The following is a 19,784-nucleotide window of genomic DNA, read 5'->3' as shown; positions in this document are numbered from 1 at the left end:
AACCCGAACCTTTTCTCAAAGGAAGACTGGCTTTATGAGTTAGAGAAACGTATATTCAGATGTGTAACGGCAAAGTCACCTCTCTTCAAATATCCATTCACGTCCATTATTAGGCGTTTTTTCTTTCAATGTTTTTCGTTTAGAGATGCACAAGAGCGAAAAGTTTTATGTTACATTGGTGTGAATTTTCTGTGCGAAACAGTACTAAAGGTGACGAACAAGAAATATTTACACTTTGAGCCAAATTCGATTCTTAAAGAAAATTCGCAGCTTAGTGTTCTAATATAATGACTATCATTCATTATATAATATGAACGCTTTTCTAAAGGCTACCTTTAATGCTTAAATGATGATAACAATGATCTTGATTGCCAGGGAGATTGTTTCTTGGATAATAAACAATGTTGTTCAAATTTGGAATGATTTGGAATGCATATAATCGTACAAAGTAATTGCGTGTTATATTCGAATAAATTTCTCAACCTCATGAAGGCCTTCCTCCAGTAACATTGAATTCAAAATTGCTTTAAAACAAGATCTTCTTCTGCTTCAAAAATGTATTAATTTAGAGGCTTCAATCAGAGCACATAGCTGGGATTCAATGGGAATGGACCAGCACTGGTTAGTTAGAGGCAGCAATGTATTGATGTAAAAAATATTAACATTCATGGCAACATTTAGCTTATGAAATAGAACGGATTTCAGTCTGTCTAGACCATTTCCTCAATGGCTCATAATGCATTTGCTATTCTCCTTTTAGATGCAGTTTTAAAAGCTGCACAGTTGGAAGGTTCACAGTTTAAAAGTTATACAGTCTAAAAGTTATAAAAATTAAAATGTAAACAGCTTAGAAGTTATACATTTTTCCTGCTGATTTGCCGATAACCGCAGATCGGTTTTCGGAAAGAAATAGAACAATTGAAATGATGTTTCATTGCGGTGGTTACGGAAGCGGAGTATTTTGCTATGGATTATTGAGCTCAAAAGAATAAATACTTTTGTTGAATACAACAGTGAGCTATAATGGAACAGAGTGCTTTGTTTAATTGTAGAGGTAACCGGAACATCGGTCAGCCAAACCGATCCATGCTGTCCAAGTGCAATGTACTGATATTTCAGGATTTATTCTGAGTGTAATATCTGCTTATTTCTGATTTGTTCCCAATCGTCCCAGCATATTTATCCACCCATTTATTTACTTGTGTAAATGACAATATATTTATAGTTGCTTCAGAGCTGGGCTTGGAATAAAAACGTCAGGAGGAAAGGAAAATACTTCCAAAAGGCCTGTTTCTGCACTGGAGGGATTGTATTGATTGCCCATCAGCCCATTTTCTGCTGTGGTGGCCATATTGTTTAATTGCAAAGGGCGTATACCAGATGTGTGTTTTTCAAACCAGAAAGCATAAACCCAAGACCCGTCTCTGGTACATCTTCAATGCAAATAACTGAAAGCAAAAGTCACAGGTGACAAAAAAAATCTGAAGCAGCCCACTACATTATCCCAATAGAGGGAATAAAGTCATGCTGCCGTCACGTGCCTGAATAGCGATTACCCAATGATTAGAGAAGTTGCAAGGAAGAAATATATTTTGAGCGATTGCCTGTCATAATTTCTTAACTCGTAATTTGACCAAAAGTCTGATTTGAATTTCAAAAGCCACACTCTGATATCAATTGTACATGTCCAAAGAAATGTTTTAAAGGTATAGCAAGCCTCATAATAATTGGAATAAAATTATTGTAATTAGTGATTTACAATTACTCAGTCGAATCAATTATTTCTCAGATATTTCAGTTTTCAAGCTCCTGACTGAATATTTAAAAAGGCTGTTAAGTGTCACATTTCTTCTGAAAACCCTGAATTTTGTCATTTTCAAAATTATTCTCCACGGAAAATGAAAAATGGTTTGAAATAGAATTATTTTTATCCAGGGAAATTTCAGCTAATTTGGGAGAAGCAATGTCCTACAAGCGGCAGACGAATGAATGACTAGCTAACCTGCATTCGGTGATATTGGTTGAACAATGCCACAACAGCAAGAGAATGACTTGCTTTGTTCAAACAGAGCCATGGCTTTCTTATTTAATGTCTACCTCATTATAATCCTTTGTAGAACCCGCAATGAAACAGAAATCTTTAAGCCTTATATTCTTCAAGTAGCTATGGAATATAATCAGCATAATAACCATAGAGTCTTACAGCAGAGAAACAGACTCTTCGGCCGACCATTTACATACCGACCATCAAATGCCAATCTATACTAATCCCATTTACCAGCACTTGCAATTTAAGTGCTCCTCCAGATGCAACTTACATGTTGCGAGAGTACTTTCTCCACCACTCTCCCAGGCAGAGTGTTCCATATTTCCATCGCCCTCTCGATGATTGTTTCTCCTTCAGATCCCCTGAAAGTACCTACTCCTCAGGTTAAACCTTTGCCCTTTGGTCTTAAGACAATTCTGCCATGGGGAAAATACATAATAATTGCTGTCTAAATCTCCTTACAGACAAACACTGGCGGAATAACAGTTAATGGCTGCAGATTCAAAATCTTACGACTATGTTTGCTTCCTTTCAACGTTCCCATTGCAACCCTTGTGTCTACCTTTATAATAGAAACTGCCAATGCAAACTTACCAACTTGGAATCAGAGCCTCCCGCTGGGTAGACAGGTAGCGCCATCATTGGTGGGAAATGATAACTGCAGCGTGACAGGTTTACATCTTTTGTTTCCAAATGAGGAAAAGGGAATTTAAAATTTGTCACTTTAAAACCAGGGTTTAGTTAGGTCTCCACCCCCTGTTCGTTTTTTTTTCAACTGCCCTTCAATAACGTTTCACTTGTTGTCGACTTTTGCTGTGTCATAGACTTGTTGAGAAGTGAATTGCGTCAAATTGTATTCAAGACCATTGCAAATCGTGGGGAAATAGCAATTTCAGCAGTGAAAGATTTAACAGACACACGAGTCTATAACATATTGTTCAATTTGTTTGTGCATCAGAGAAATGTATAAATAGTCAGGAGCACGAGAATGGCATGCGGTCCGAACAACTGAAATTGGCGCTGGTAAACTTTATAAACCAAGCTGTCGAATTGATTTATTTTCTATATCAATCTAGAGTAAAACAAGACACTGGGGTGAGTATATCTTCAACACTTCCTTTAACATCACTGTCCAGACTGGGATTCCTGCTTTAAAAAATTCTGAAATTCTTTTGAATGTACTGTGGAAGCACGTTTACGTCAATGCCACTCTAATTCGCTGGCAGAGGCATAGATTGTGTCATTGGGTCTGTATTTGAATTCCAGACACCCTATCATCATACTGTTTTCCCGCTCATTGATAGATTCTGTGCCTTGCCAGTGAAATTCATTTTGGGTGCCGGTTTGGGCTGCTACAGTTAAAGTCATTTCGTATAGAATATATAGTCCAAGGGAAAATGAACGTCTATCAGCCCCCATATAGATTCTGTGGTACACTTACAGAAGATCTGGCTTCAGAAACTACCATTTTCTTTCAAAATGCAATAGTTTTTATCTGACAAAGTTTTACACAAACTTGTTGCTCCGTGTACTGTCAACCCAGCAAACAATAAGACGCATTCAGTTATATTTATCGCTCAAAGGAACATGACACTATTTCAATAACACATAACAACTGCTTTTGAATGAAGCAAATACATTATTTCTAAATATGATCATATTGTCTTCAGGTACGCAGAACTTCAAAACTGTTGAAATATTTATAATGAGTTCACTCTAAGATGCCTAGACCGTGTGATGACCGTTTGCTGCAATGTATTTATAATGCAATAAATTATTTTTGTAGGTTCAACTGAAACATACGTGCAAAAGGCGAGGGAGGAGACTTTCACAACATCAAATGATTAATTGGTTGCGAGCAGTGTCAGATTAAAAATATATTTCGTCACCCTAATTACTGGTGACAGACTAAACCCATTTTATATAGATGCATTTTAACTGCAAGGATAATTTTTCTGTATGTCTGAAACATCTCAAGCAAATTTAGATCTAGTTTTAGCAACTGTTTACGATTTAATTTCAAAAACGTATGGTAAGTAATATGGATGGAATTGTGACAGCTAGGGACATATCATACTTATTTTCCAGTTGGGAAGAAAAAATATTGTGAACATTTTGTGGCGTGTAATCTGGTTTCATTCATGTATTAATATCAACCATTATGTTTGACTAAAAAGACATGTTTACGATATTGTGCTTTCAAACGGGACTCATATGACCTATAACATAGTCTGTCTCACGTTAATAAATATTGCTCGCTGAATATATAAATTATCAACTTTTTAAAACTATCTATTATCGTTAACTAATTTTAAAGAAAATCCCTTTAAGTACATACTTCCGCATTATGAATTCCAAATTTAACATGCTTGCAGCTCAAGTTTCAGGGAGTAATTTTGCACGGACTATATTGTGTGGTCCCCTGCTCCACGAATTCAGGGTGCAAATAATCCAACAGTGGTTAGGATTTAGAAAAGCTTGTTTTATAATAGTTATAATTAGAAAAATATGTAACAGGTTGTGTAAAAGAAAATAGTCACTAATAATTCATAGCGATGGTTGACAATTATTTTTAAAATGGCAAGGTATAAAAAAGAATTATCCATATAATCAGTTTCGATTTTAAACCAGAAATTTTATTTTTTGTTATCGTAACAAATGGCTTGATAAGCCAAAGATCATTCAAAATAACACCTTACAAATATATTAAACAATAAATGCTATTTTCAATAACGCAAGTACCGTTTGGAATAGGTCAAGTAAATCGCAACAAGGGAAAGAATATCAATTTTAATGATCAAAGAAGAATAAAGGACGTTTTATATTTCGGAGGAAGATTCCCCAGTCACGGCTGTCCACAGAATTCACAAAGCGACAGTGGAAAGTTGATGTTGAACTTCGCCGGGAATGGGGGGCGGGATGGGGGTGGTAGAGGATCGCTCGGAAGCAACATAACGTTCCAATAAATGCTTTAAAAATGGAAATGTCTTGAAGTTGCAATTCTGTGAAATGAATGAAATCAGCATTATAGTAAATAACATTGAGAATAAGCAACATTCAAACAGCAACATTTACTGTCACCCTTTGTCGACAACATGCGGGATTGTTAATATTTACAACAACTGGCTCCCTCCTTCTGTTTTGTTCTGGGATACAAGCGAAGACGGCAAGGTCACATCTACTGCCCATCCCTAGCTTGGGTCGAAAATTGGTAGCGGGCCTTCGCCATTAGCCTCCTGTTGAATCGTGTTCCATTTTCTCGTGCCTTATTTACCAAATGGTTCTGAATCGAAAGTTAACACACATTCCTATACGTAAATTAGTGTTTAACTTTATATGGCACCACAGGTATTACTAACCTGACATGGTTTAGCAAGAGCACACAATTTTGCAAAGCTATGTTATAATTCACAGCTAACTTCAATCTTTTGAAATGTTCACATAAATCCAACGGAGCTGTTGAGTTCTTTAAACCGCTGTTTACCATCCTTCTTCTCCTCTCCCTCGCCCCCTCCCTCTCTCTCCACCTTGACCTTGGACTTCATCTACTTCCGGCAAGAACCCCTTTGTCTACAATGCCATTGATGCGACCAACTTGAGACAGCGACATACTTTTAAATCCGATCCTGCGCTTTGGCCGGAATTCTAAATAAAAGTAGCCATCCGAAATAAGTCGCTGGCACGTTTCTTCTTTCTCTCACTGAAAATGGGAACCGCCACTTGCTATTTGTTTTCGTTTTCTGACGAAAGACACGACCCGCATGCTCTTAAATAAAGACGCTGCACCTATTCAAATTAGATACTCAAATAGGAAGTATCAGCATTGACTTTGCTGATTGCAAATTCTTTTTCTTCGTCTTTTTTTAAAGGCTGTGGGAACGATTTCACTAAATATAAACGAAGCGCATCAAGTCAGTGCAGAATATCTTTTCAAAGAAAATGAAGCAATGGATTCGCAGGAGTGGATGAATGTAATTAAGGGCAAAGAAATGGGCTCATTAATTTCTCCACCTCACGGACGCTTGTAGATAGAATCTGCTTTCTCTGTGAAATAACGGCACATGTCCCCTCTATGATATTAGGGGGCTGAGGGGAAGAATTAAGACAAGATTTTAAAAAGCTTCCTTTGAAAATGCCGTAATTCTTATTTTGCTGGTGCCCAGAATCCCGTTGACTAATTGTTTGGAGTTTTTCAATTACTCTTTGTCGAAGCATTCTGATCTTTTATTTGAAATGTTCACTTCGTCATGGAAATGACCCGCTCTGCAGGCTGGAGGAAAATGTGGAACTATGTGCAATGGACGAGTAAGATGAACGCTCAGTTTTCCGTAACATTACCTATTGAAAGCCAAGTCACAGTTAGCCAAATTCTTCCTATTTTCCGTTCAACATTTGTAAAATGTCCCTGAGACTTTTGTTATAATATCTAATACATAATATCTGCAATACATAATTTCATCAAATACCTTCCGAGAATGGGATTTCTTCGTTTTTAATTAATCACACACACAAGGCAATATTTATGCCGCACATAATGAGCCGTTTATCCTAAGGTAGGCTGCAAAAGTATCATTTGAATTGTGTCAAAAACGTGATTTCGCAACTTTGGGAATGTATGTATTGGAAATGCGTTTTGGTGGAAAATGTAAATATTTTTCTACATCTCATCTTATTGTTACAATGGAATCAGAACAAGTCCTAGTTCCAGTAGCACAGTTATATTGCTGAATATTTATGTTCATCTCCTACGGTTTTTGATATCAATGGGGAGAATTCAATCATACACGGGAACTTTCCCACAAAGTTCACATTTACAGATTTCAGACAACCAAAACAAGGCCTGCAGAAAAAAAAAATGCGGCGCTTCCTTAGCTGAGAGACCGCGGCCTCCCCCGATATCATATCTTTATTTTTTTGCTACAAATATGTTTCGATAGTTGACCATTTGGAGTCATTTGGCGAATTGGATGTAAAATACAAACTAATCCCAAAATGTGAAAATGACGTGGTGCAAAAGGGCGATGGGATAATGCAAAATAGAGGATATCGCATGTACATCAAAATTAAATATCAGACATTCGCAATCTCCATACCTCCGACTTAAGGAAGCCGAATTTAAGGGAAGTAATTTTTTTACAGATCGAATAAAGGAGCGAAAAGTAAATATCGACCCGATTAATTTCCCCTCGAGTTTTTGAAGATTTAGTATATGTAGGATTTGAGCGGAAATGAATGCTATGGGAGCGTCTTAGAGTTGGTGAGAAAAAAATGGACGATTTTTGCAATCCATTTCACATTTGTATGCAGAATCATGCATACAGCATGGATTTATATCTGGAAAATTTATAGACTATCTTGAATAACACATGTTGATGCTAAGCAGGTCATTGCCGAGTGTCTTCGTTATCATAGCCGAAAATGCAAATAATTGTCACCACTGTGCATTGATAAAAAGATATGATTCAGTGCCAGTTTGAGATTGTTATTTCGCAAAAGGTATCCCAAACTTTGTTTGAAATAGAAAGCATGCCGAATAGAAAATCGACTCAAAGAATATCTCATGTATGCTGTACGTATAATTTGCAGATCCTGCAAAGTGTACATCATGCAAGGTATCAATAATAAATCTCAGCGAACACCGTAAGAATGGAACCTTAGAAAGCACCTTCACGTTTTCTCTTTCCAATGCACAACAGATCAAGTAGTCAATTACAGTGAATTAATTCAGGAAAAATTAAATGGTTTTAACATCGGGAAGAGATTGCAATAACTGCTGAAGCCAGCTCCAGTTGCTGTGTGTCACGTGGGCAGAATCGACCTATCAGGTTTCACTCGGCCAGTGCACACTCTAATCAGTGAAAATAAGCACCTCTTCTCACTCCCGGGGCTGCTTCTATAAAGCAGTACTTAGTTTGCAGTGGGTCGTGATATGACAGCTTCTTTTCTTTCAGCCCCTTGGAGGACTGATACAATCAGGTACCTACACAACAGAAACAACACAGCTAACTCGGACATGGAAGGACTGGGAGGGAACGTCCCTTCAAATCAATGCAGGAATTTTTTGTCTCCCTCTGCATTTGGAGCTCATCACAACTCGTTATCTTCGGGTCCCGCTTATTCAGTCGGAGATCGAACGCATTCTGTCATTTCTGAATCTGCTAAGCAATGCAGCCCATGCCCAGCTCCGACAAGCCCTCCAAACCCAGCGATCAGTTACGGCTATCATTTTGGAAGCAGCTATTACAGTTGTCGTAATGTTGGCATTCAGCAAACTGGACTGAAATCTGGTGCGCATGCATCTCTAGCCGGTTATCCAGTGGACAAATACATGGACGTTTCGGGTTTGACTAATACCCCTGTCCCCACTGACGAGGTGTCATCCAGGGCAAAAGAATTTGCATTTTATCAGAGCTACCCCAATCCATACCAACGGGTCTCTGGTTATTTGGACGTTCCAGTTGTCCCCACAATAAGCGGCCACGGAGAGCCAAGGCATGAAGCCTTAATTTCCATGGAGGGCTATCAGCCCTGGTCATTTGCTAATGGCTGGAACGGTCAAGTGTATTGTCCTAAAGATCAGACACAGACTCCACATTTTTGGAAATCTCCTCTCTCAGGTATTATGAAATAAGTTTCACTGATAAAAATTACAATTATTTTAAATTCAAAGCAAATAACATAATTCCAATTGGTTTGGTTTTTAATATTGCCAGGAATTCGCTAGTTTTTAACAATTAATGTGTTTTGGACTAGTAACACCTGGAACACAGAATAACCATATGTGTGAATTAATGCGCTGGGATATGGGATTGGTCATATGACTAAATATCTCTGAGTTACTCAAAGTACGTTTCAAAACTCAAAAATTTGGGATAGAAATATTCTTTTTTTATATAACATTCTTTGAAGTGCTACTGCTTTGAAGTTAAATGTTTTTCTAACTTGTATTTTCCCTCTCAGGAGACATGATGCACAATCAGACTGATATAAACATTTACAGGCGAGGGAGGAAAAAAAGGGTCCCTTACACGAAAACCCAGCTCAAGGAACTGGAGCGAGAGTACGCCACAAACAAATTCATAACCAAGGAAAAACGACGCAGGATATCAACAGCCACCAACCTGACCGAGAGACAAGTTACCATCTGGTTTCAGAACAGGAGAGTCAAAGAGAAGAAAGTGGTTTCCAAAGTCAAAGAAAATATACCTTGATACGGCAGAGCTCAGTAGCCAGTATTGGCCCATTGTAAATTACATGTGATGGTTTTCCTGTTAGCAAAGGGAACCAAATGAATGTGGGAGGCGTTGAAGACACATCTTCGGATTTACAAAAAAAATCTTAAACTGACAATTTCCACAAAATGTTTTGTGCGAATCTGTGCTTAAAAAAAGATACTTGATCTGACTTCATTTACCACCTTCAAAGAAACAAGGCAATCTTAAAAGGGTGAACAGCTCCACGTTCACACCCTTGTATTATGTTACCGTGCTGGATTATTTTCACGAGTGACATTACAAATACTGCTGCAGAGTAATGCTTCGTTCAGTTTTAAGTAAATGTTTCGAGGGTTCAGTTGAGCTACTGGAGGGTTTGCAATATACAGATAAAATGGCGACTACAACTGATAACACGTTCAAACACAAACGTTGACATTAAATGGAACGTATTTATAATTTTCTTAATGCAAAGCCATCCTTATTTAACATATAAGTTTTCAGCCATACTTTGCAAGAGGTACAATGGCTACATTGCGAGTGGGTTCAAATGCTAATCATATATACTAGCAACAAAATCCATTCTCTTGTAAATGATTGAAAATATATTGCAAAAATACCATTTTAAATCAGTGCCAGTTAGAAATTAAATATAAGTGGGATAGTTACGGATCAACTGCGGTACAATCTCATAAGATGTTCTATCATATTAATCGGCAGCGAATTTACAATCATTTTCATAATAAATTATTTAGCCTAGATACTGAAAGGACCTTCCTTTTATTCACTGCAGAATGTTCTATGTTGTCCTCAGTAAATGTAAACATTAAACTTAAATTCAGTCTCAAGTGAAATGCTCGTCGAATCTAAAATGTCCTTAAAAGTTATGCGTTAAAGTATGAAAATCTATGTTTCTGAATTTTGAATCTTTTGTCCCTTTAACTCTTATTTTCAAAAGAAACGCTAATATATTTGAAAGCCCCTTGGTCGTTTTGAATGCGGTGCCTTTTACAGCTGTTTTCTAATTAGTAACTTGTTGCGCTCTATAGTTAAATTACTTCATTATTGTAATCATGATAACTATACGAGTAAATTAGCGGATACGTTCGGCGTTATTTCTATGTTTTATGTACATTTTTAACGCAAGCATTTGTTCATTTTGTCCATCATTTTCTTTACCCAAGATGAGTTAAATATGAACTCGCATGGTTTTCTTTGATTATGCCGTGTACAATATTAAAACAAATCACACTTTGATTGTCTTCAAGTTTTATCTTTCCTGTAAATGAATCCAACGTCTTTGGTTTTGTCACATCGCCATATTTATATCAAATTCAGCAATATTCGCATTCTCGCATTTACACATCTTCATAAGTCACCAAGTTACATTGTACAGCGGCATTTTGGCGGGGATTGGGGGACACAAACTTCTAAACGACTTAAGCATAAATAGGGATTACTGCATTAACAAAACATAAGAGCTGAACATAAGTGTGTTGAAATTCACCACTTTATAATAATAATACCTCATGTTGACTTTTTTCCCCAGTATTCACTTGCTGCGTATCTTGTAAATATAAAATTAAAATATTTGAAACATGTGCTGTTTCCTGCTTGTTGCGCTTTGAAACAACTTACGAGTAGGGCCAAATTGAAAGCAGAAAATGGATCGTGCGGCGAGTTCCATTTTAAATATGGTCTTAGCCACTAGAATCTGGTGGCTAAAGAAAATACCAGATCGCACGCCATTAGCTCATTGCCTATGTAGCGGTTAATTCAAGATGGGGGTTGTACTCATTTCAGATAACAGTCCCAATAATTTGTAAGGTTTCCCATGAAGGATTATTAGGTAAATAAACCGTGTGGCAGTTAGTTATCCGAGCTAACAACTTTGAGGAGAGTTACGGCAAAATGTGTGATTTCAAACATATTATTTGATTCTTAAACGCAATTGAACGTGTAACTAATTGAACTAATGCTTATTTTAAATCTTAAGTTTAAAATTAATCATTTAGTGAGCAGCCTTGTAATCTCGGCGCAGATGTTTTAACACCGGTTATATCATGCCTGTCGGCCTCGCTGTGTAAATTAAAGCAAAACATGACGATGTGAATAATACATTCGTAAGAGAGTGAATGTAGCCTTTTGAAGGAAAATTGATGTCGGGATAAGCAAGTGAGGAGAGCCATCAGCCTCCCTGTTTAAAATAGAAATATTAAGTGATGAAGTTTAGAATTAAGCTAAGTGCGATTGGCGGCATTTATATGAGCGTGACCTTAGTAGGTGATAATTCTCCTGACCCCAGCATCTATATTTACCATCTGCTAACACTTTCTAACCATATTCCTGTGCATCGGGATAGGTTCTCTTCGTCAACTTCAGAAGGAAATTGAAACGCCTCGTGGTTTATTAAGTTAAATAAAACTTCGTATTCTGTCATATTTAACATGTGCATGCAGATTGCCTGATTTTCTCTCCTTGAATTTGGCGGAATTCCGTGATTTCAAGATGCATTTTTTGAAGGATGTTCAGCGATCTGACGTCAAATTTCTATTTACCATTGACCTTGACTATCGTTATGGTCTTTGACCTTGACTTTATTTAGCATCATGAATAATAAGGACTACCCTGATCGCAGAGCCAGTTCGCCATCTACTGGACAATCCGCCGTAAAACACGATGCAACATAATCGTTAGTGCCACTGAAACGCGGGCCACAAGATGGTCGTTCGTACTTTACGCTGCAAACCAGTGTCAGAAGTACTAATTAGGCCAACATTTGTTTCTTTCAAGATCTTAATTGAAAGGCTGCATTAGCGACTTAGGTTGCAGCATTGCGTGTTTTTCAAGAAAAGCGCGCTGAAAGTAAGTATTTCAACTCCAGCTACGTAAAGTTTGCAAATACCGGGTGTTCAATTTTGTTAATTATCTGGGGTTTAACATTTTGCATCCATTAAATTTAGTGTACCTTCCCGACCTTGCGCAACAAGTTGTATTTTTTACATGTTGGCCAGTTTGGCGTTCACATCCCGGATGACAAAGCACCAGCCCGGCATTGATGTTATATTGTAAACAAAAGAATGTAGGTGAATTAGCCTTGCTCCTAGTTTCTGTGAAATACATAACACAGAAATTGTGCGATTGTGGTTTTCTTCAGCATATTCTTATCTCAGTTACCACAGATACTCACAAACTGTATTGAAATGACGATGGTTTTGGAATGAGAGCTTTGAGAAAACATCACGAACAATAAAGCAGTGTTTGTCCTGGTAGCTGGAAAGTGTGGATTCTTCTTCCCAGTCGCTTCCTTGGTTACAATAGTTCTAATGAAAACCTCATTTTTTTTCCTGGTAGGGTGCTCAGTTTCTACCTGAGGTGATTTTTCATTTGAAAGCACATTTTGCACTAAAACGAAGTTTAACAACATATCTTTGAAACAACATGGCGATTTGATCCCCATTCGACATTGACCTTGAACTGAGGAGTTTCATTTTTCTGGAGTTATTCCGAGGGGTTTTTTTTGCATTAAGTGTTAGGTGTAGACGCGCCTTCGGTTAAGAGCCCCTTGTTCGCAATTACGCTTGGATTTTGAAGTTTTACTAAAGAAACTGGTTCGGCATTTTTAGGGCATCGTGAGATCATAAAAAGGACAAAGATCGACCGGTGGTTTTCCTTTCCGGTGAGGATGTGGTGGCGGTGTTGCTTTGATTTTAAAGCACATGATTTTAACAGAAAGGGTCAATTCGTGTCAAATTGTAAATAGATAAATATATACATTAGCGGGAAAAAAGTCATTTCTTAACTTACAGACCAAGAATAATTAGTTGTGGAAATAAAAATATTTAAAATATCACATTTCTGTAGTTGATACAATGTTAGAAATAAAATTGTGTTTTACCTTAGGAACGGCGTCTCAGATTGAATTATCTAAAGTCATATTTGTCCCCAGAATTAGTTACATAGTTCAACAAGGTAGACGCAATATATTTACTTCTTTATTTAATTTGGTCTGCTATCGATATATTTTGATATTATTGTTATTGTTAAATTGTTAAATCAGTACCAGCCGCCTTAATGTTTTTATTACTGAGAAACGTGATGCATTAAGAAAAAAAATCAGCCTAAAATAAGTTGCTAATAATTCGAAAAGAGGAGCCGATGCAAAAGAGAAGTGTGTTATTTTGGCTGGGACACTAGCGTTGCAAGTGTTGGCATTTACTCCACAATCTGAGTTCAACATTTTCATTCTCTAAGGATAAAATGAGGATTCGCCGTTCTCTCATAACGGGCAACGTTCTTGGGAAATATAAAACGTTGCAGTCTAATGTTAAGGGAGGCCACCGCCAATTTGCTGGCTATTATCGAAACGCGAGTATTGTAAACACAAACTCACAGCAGAATTTAACCTCAACATTTTTACTTGAAGCCGCACATTGTCAAACACAAAAGGACTGTGCAATATTTTTGAACTCAATTGTGGCCGCACCAAGAACCGGCCCATTTTCCTTTCCGCCTAATAAGTGAATGCACATTTTAATATAATCAACTTGCTGATTTTCTAAAAATCAAAACTGTCTTAGGTAATTGAATTCAACGGCGAGAATTAAGAAAGATGCCCATTGTTTATATCACATTGGACGCTATGCTGATGTGGGGCTTTGTTCACTTGGAAAAGTCGAATGAGTTTAATCGCGCTATATTTGGTGCGTTAGTTGATTATTCGAATGGTAAAATATACCTTAACTAGTTAGGCGCAGAATACATTTTCTAAAATCTATAGATAATTTGCAGTAATGTTCACGTGTTTAGTTTTGAAACATTGTCATTGCTTACCGTCATATTCGTTGTTTATTTTAAACAAAAATAATCAAACTAAGACAATAAAAACATGGCTGGTTTAAACACAGATGACCTTCGCACAGCGATTGATATTACCTACCCGTTAATAAATAGCTAAAAATAACGGGTTAAAGTATAAAACGTCTGTGGTATTTTAAATGAACGCTTTATTTTTATTCCACGCAGATGGATGACACCAGTTAAAATAATGCATGATCGGATAAACCATACTACCAATTTTAGCAATGAAATTTACAGGAATAACTGATATTGATTTGATAGATTCACGAGAACGTTTGAACATTTCGGATATTCAAAGCTTACTTATTTTTAAAAAGTCATGGGGTCAATAAAGCGTTAATCCGTTTAAGGCATGTGAAATACTCAGAGATCTGTTTAATCAGCGTGTCCAATTTATTAAATTGGAAGATGTTTTTCTGAATTGTGCATGCATCCTGTTGACTTCAGCGAGTTTGCGTCGGACTAAAGAGGCATTGAATATGATGAAGGTGCACACGGACGTGTACTTGGGCATTTCAGATGTGAGTTGAAGTGGGATGGAGGCGGTTCCCGAAAAAAAAGCTGTTTCCGCTTGTCTTGTGACCACCAAGGAGCCAATCAGCGAGCGTCTTTCGTTTATCTCTGTCTGGAAGCTAAATAGGGGACAGAGAGGGTCTGATCGCGTTCCTCGGAAATGTGCGATCACAATCTGCTAAATTCAGGCTATGTCGGCTCCCTGTTAAATTTTACCAGTCCGGAGCCATTCTATTTCGCCAACCTGCGTCCGAATGGGACTCAACTGGCAACTCTGTCGCCAGCACTCTCCTACACCCGCAGGGAGGTGTGCTCGCTCCCGTGGACTTCGAGTCCATGCGCATCGCCGCCGCAGAGCCGCGCCTTTAGCGGCTACTCTCAATCCTACCTCAACAACTCAGTCTCCATCAGCATCAATAAGCATGGATCAGACAAGACAGCGGCCGGCGAAGAGCCTAACAAATACTACTTCCAAGACAGCAGCCGGAAACTGGAGGAGAGATGCAGACACAATCAGTCTTATCCCAGTGATAGCAGCATCCCCTCTTCAGTCAACATCAATCCTGCCAAGTACGAATACCCAAATGTGGAAACATCTCTGCATGGCTCGTCATTACATAACCAAGGCTTTGAATTGAATTCCAACTCTCCCACTGTAAACGATGGCATCAAGCAAAGTGTGAGCCTCAGTGTGTCATTACAGTCACCAGTAACGCCAGTGTGCAACAGATCTTCCGACGGTATAGTATCAGTACAATATTCAAACGATCATCCTCTGAAAACTGCAGTATCCCGACTTCCCAAAAGTATTACCTGTCACCCTCACCTGAATTTCATGGACTGAGTATCAAACAACGAGCCTGAAAACCTTGCGGTTATTGTATTCAGAAAAAGCGGGGAAATGATTCTCGCAATTGCAAACAAAAAATGATTAGGATGTGATAATAAACACAATGAAACTGAAGGCTTGGCAGCGGTACATGAATGATAGGTCAAAATATTTGAAATTGAATTAAAATTACAAGGTTGAATGTTGCAGTTTGGGTTCTAACTAACATTTATTTAAATGGCGAAGAAATCTTTACTGAATTTGTCGCCATTTTATTATGAAGCCAATTTTTCAGGGTGATTCCTTTGTTAGAATTGGCGAGTTTCTGCTGCAGTGACTATAGAACATTAAGATGCTTGAATACTGAAATAATGCATCTGTGCCATTTGACCAGCTTGTTAGATGAAATAATAATTTACTAGTTTTTTTTCAAATCATCAGGACCAAGTACCACAAATAGAGAATGCTATATCTTTTGATCGAAGTTTCAACATCATTTCAAAAAAGCGCAACAATATAAATCCGGCAGTGTTAAAAATGCTACTGTCTGGAGGAACAAACCGTGCTGAAAATGTCAATTATTCTAGAATTGGGGGGTGAAGGGGTGTGTTTGGAGGGGAGGGAGGGTGGTGGGTGGCGAAATGTTTCGATTGCTTCAGCCTTTTTTTCTTCTCTATCCCTATCAGCAGGTCTGCCCTGGTGTCCAACCCAAGTGAGGTCAAGAAGGAAGCGCAAGCCGTACACCAAGCAGCAAATAGCTGAACTTGAGAATGAATTTCTCGCCAACGAGTTTATCAACCGACAGAAGAGGAAAGAGTTGTCCGACAGACTGAATCTGAGCGACCAACAAGTCAAAATCTGGTTTCAAAACCGACGCATGAAAAAGAAAAGGCTTGTAATGCGCGAACAAACACTCTCACTTTTTTAGGCCAAAGTAAAGTTCAAATGTGAGTTTCAAGGTCGTGAGTTGAACTTTTTATGGTAATTAAGCTTGCTTGCAGAAAGCATGTAGATCAAGAATATCCATTGTTTTAATGGATAGGTGCTCCTTTGATGTGCTGTCATATAAAACAGCAATCTAACATTACATCGCCACTGCCACTAGTCCATGGCGTGTTGGCTTAGTTAAACATCAGCAACATACAGGGACTGAGATGCAAACTACGGATACCTCGTGAACATTTGCTATAGCAGGACACTGATCGCAAGGCACAAATTTGACTTGTTGTGGCCTGTACTTTGCTGTCCGTGAATAACGTGCCGGCGTCTTCTCATCATCATGTATTAGTTTCAAAGACATTTGTAATGATTTTGTTTCCTCATTTTTTTAAAAAAAAATTGCCACATGACTGTCCAGAAGAGTAACAAGCAGATATTCTGCATTTTGAGAATGTAAGTACAACAGGTAATTAGAATGGAACATTCGAATTTAAATCTTAAATATATAAATATTATGCATGCACTCTACCTATGTAAATTGAGTTCTAATAAAATGAAGGACGAAGCAATTTTTCATTTGTATGTACAAATCATGTTTTGTAAACGTGCTGTGAAGCCGGAGGCGGACAATTGATTAATACAGAGGTGTGTGGAAATCTGATAAAGATGCATATCCATTCGGGCTATTGCATTTGTTTTTCGCTAACAATGCGGGTCCACAATAGGTGTTCGTGGTCTGTGTGAATGGGAAGGTGTTGATATTATTGACGTTCTGTGACTGCCCAGTATAGTTAGTATTTTCAAAGCAGCGAGAACTTCGGCTTCCGAATTCAGAGTTGCTCTGCAGAAATTGAATGCAACACATAGAACAAAATAAATAAACAACGGTGCCAGAAATTCAAAATAATAAACACAGAGGTGATGCATTGTTATGGAATTGTACTTTTCTGGGACCCTTTAAAGGCCCATGTTGAGCTAAATAAAAATAAAGAAGCACGCCTCGCAATTTTTTCCACAAATGATTTATTGCAGTCGTTTCCACTCCAGTAACAGTAAGTCAACGCCTGATTTCAGAATAAGTTTCAATAATAATACAATAGCGATTAATTGGGAATACATTATATCCACCTGATGCATAGTTAGAAGATGGTAAATTTTGACTTGCTAAATAGACTGATTACAGAGTTTCGGAGCTAATCGCCTTCACATGATTGTATTATTGCTGGAGCAATATTGCCTGCTCACTGTGCATACGCGCCAAACAATTTTCGCCCATCAATTTCCGATAGGGAGATCTGTAGGCTTTCAGTGCTTGCTGATCTACTTGGATTTAAATTGTACAAAATCTGAGGCTTCTAAGAATTCGGATCAGGAGGAACAGCAACATTTAAGGAGGTTGCATCCAGATTCAATGAGACAAATATTTATCTTCAATTGTGTTCATACCCCAATCGTAACGCAAGATTTGGGCACCAATAGAAAGTGTACAATATACAAATACATCCAGTGGACATGTATTTGTATTCAGCTGGAATTTGGTTCTGTAACAACCAGTTTAATTCGCTAGTTTGAGAATTACTGTTTTTCATTTACAGCGCGCCCCTATTTCCATCAAACCTTGATAATGTCCCTCTCTCAGATGTTACTATTAGTTTACAATAATTCCCATTCTTAATAATCAGAGACAGTAGGTTTCTGTACAAAAAAGGCAAACTTACGAAACAAAATAAAATGAAATAATTGAACCTTTGCTGTAATTTGAATATGATTTGACCCGGATGCACGGCGCCGCGTATTTCTTTCATTTGAAACGAGAATGCGACTTTTATTCATTCGTTTCAGACGGGTTGGCGACCATTCAATTCGCCGCTGGAACATTTTTCTTGGAATAGTTTAGAAGTTTGGAAATAATGTTTTTTTTAGAGTGGAGTCAAGTGCTAGCAACCTCTTTTTATAATTATTGTTGCACTTCCTTTTATGGCAATGCCAGCTTCCTTCATTCTTTTTGATTTGACGGTCACAAGAACGGCGGATTTCTACCTCATTTAAAAATGGAAAGCTACATTTCGATGCGAATAAGTCATGTTTATTAAAATGAGGGTTTGGTGGAGATAAGCTTTGTACTTGAGCCTGGGCAGTTAGCAGAAAATGTAAACGAGAATGAATGAGTTGCAGTCACTTCGCTTCTCATTCTCGCAAATCAGGACGTGGGTGGGCAGAAGCAGCCATTATTTCTAACCCCGCCATTTGTCTGGACTTTAATTAAACATGCACCGTGCGATTTCATGAACCTTTAAAGGAGTTTTAATGAAATATATCAACGCAAATGAAAGTTCTCTGTGATTGAAGGTAATTAGATATTTAATTCTGGGCATTTTCCAGGCAGTACCTGCTTTGGCAACAGGCCTTAACTATGTCCAGGTTTCTTTTAAAGTGTGTATCGACAATTAGGCCTATGAAATTCGGAGAATTTGTTTTCAGGCGAGATATAGAAATACGACTTTCGATGCAAACAATGCGCACACCCATTTTAAATTATTTCAATGCCATTAATTTGATGCTGGGTTGGCATTTAATAATTTGCGGGTGTCAAAGTGACTTTTCATATCCCTGGTCCCCGTGATTGTATCAGCTCCAAGAAATTAATGTAGGTGCCTACAGCCCAGATGTTACAGCGCACGCCTGCAATGACTGGGTGATGGAAATGAATGGAAAGGTTGCTATTATTGTGGATGCCACTTTGCATTTCAAAAAGACAGGTGCTATGGGAAAGAACACTTAAACTACATTACTCTGAAATGAAGGTTCCTCCACTATCACCAGAGGTAAAACATGTATTTAAATAATTAAAGATTTCATCAAAATCTATTACTAGGAATATAAACTTTTGGCATGAAATTGCACATATTTATAAATACAATGAAAAGGGTTACATAAAGTAATTTACATTGCTCAAATTTTAGAAAGTCGGGTAGAATTAGCATGAGTGTGCACTTGGAACCGGTTGAATTTGGTGAGCTTGTCTTACAAGTACTGTGAACTAATGAAAACGCCACGTAGGTCAGCAGTATGGATGGGTGGTAGTGAGGGACCTTCTAACAAACACCAAAAAGACCACCACAAGAGCCAGATTAGAAAATAATGCGACCCCGAAAAGCGCCTCCAATTCGTCGGAACTGGTCGAATGGGTCTCTAAAAAGTCCTAAACATTTTAATGCACATTCATCAACATGTGAGTTTTATTTTAAAATCTATGAGGCCATGCATTCGCTAATGTTAAAAATGTTAGCGCTAACAGCGTGATTACCCTTCTAGTCCAAGCATTAATTAAAAATAGACTGAGAGCCCAGCATTCCAGCATTGTAAATTGACTTTCAAATTG

At 37.9% G+C, this 19,784-nt stretch overlaps 2 protein-coding genes across 2 annotated transcripts; both read left to right on the top strand.

Annotated features, from left to right (window-relative positions):
* Positions 1 to 8,060: 8,060 nt before the first annotated feature.
* Positions 8,061 to 9,258, top strand: LOC145349696 (homeobox protein Hox-D13). The gene is made up of 2 exons (XM_080198228.1): positions 8,061 to 8,664; positions 9,008 to 9,258. Exons 1-2 carry the CDS (start codon positions 8,061 to 8,063, stop codon positions 9,256 to 9,258), a joined length of 855 nt encoding a protein of 284 aa, XP_080054354.1.
* Positions 9,259 to 14,794: 5,536 nt separating this feature from the next.
* LOC145349695 (homeobox protein Hox-D12) lies at positions 14,795 to 16,391 on the top strand. Its single transcript, XM_080198227.1, has 2 exons — positions 14,795 to 15,374; positions 16,153 to 16,391. The coding sequence occupies exons 1-2, from the start codon at positions 14,795 to 14,797 to the stop codon at positions 16,389 to 16,391; spliced, it is 819 nt and encodes a 272-aa protein (XP_080054353.1).
* Positions 16,392 to 19,784: the final 3,393 nt, after the last annotated feature.

The sequence above is a fragment of the Carcharhinus amblyrhynchos genome, chromosome 11 (assembly GCF_965287045.1).
Source record: "Carcharhinus amblyrhynchos chromosome 11, sCarAmb.v2.hapA, whole genome shotgun sequence".
Lineage (NCBI taxonomy): Eukaryota > Metazoa > Chordata > Chondrichthyes > Carcharhiniformes > Carcharhinidae > Carcharhinus > Carcharhinus amblyrhynchos.
The sequence above is the reverse complement of the archived record's forward strand: the minus strand, read 5'-3'. Positions and strand labels throughout refer to the sequence as shown.

Coding starts and splice junctions, on each gene's coding strand:
- LOC145349696 (XM_080198228.1), top strand. CDS start 8,061: ATGGAAGGACTGGGAGGGAACGTCCCTTCAAATCAATGCAGGAATTTT. Junction 8,665..9,007: donor TTGGAAATCTCCTCTCTCAG/GTATTATGAAAT, acceptor TTTCCCTCTCAG/GAGACATGATGCACAATCAG.
- LOC145349695 (XM_080198227.1), top strand. CDS start 14,795: ATGTGCGATCACAATCTGCTAAATTCAGGCTATGTCGGCTCCCTGTTA. Junction 15,375..16,152: donor GTGCAACAGATCTTCCGACG/GTATAGTATCAG, acceptor CCCTATCAGCAG/GTCTGCCCTGGTGTCCAACC.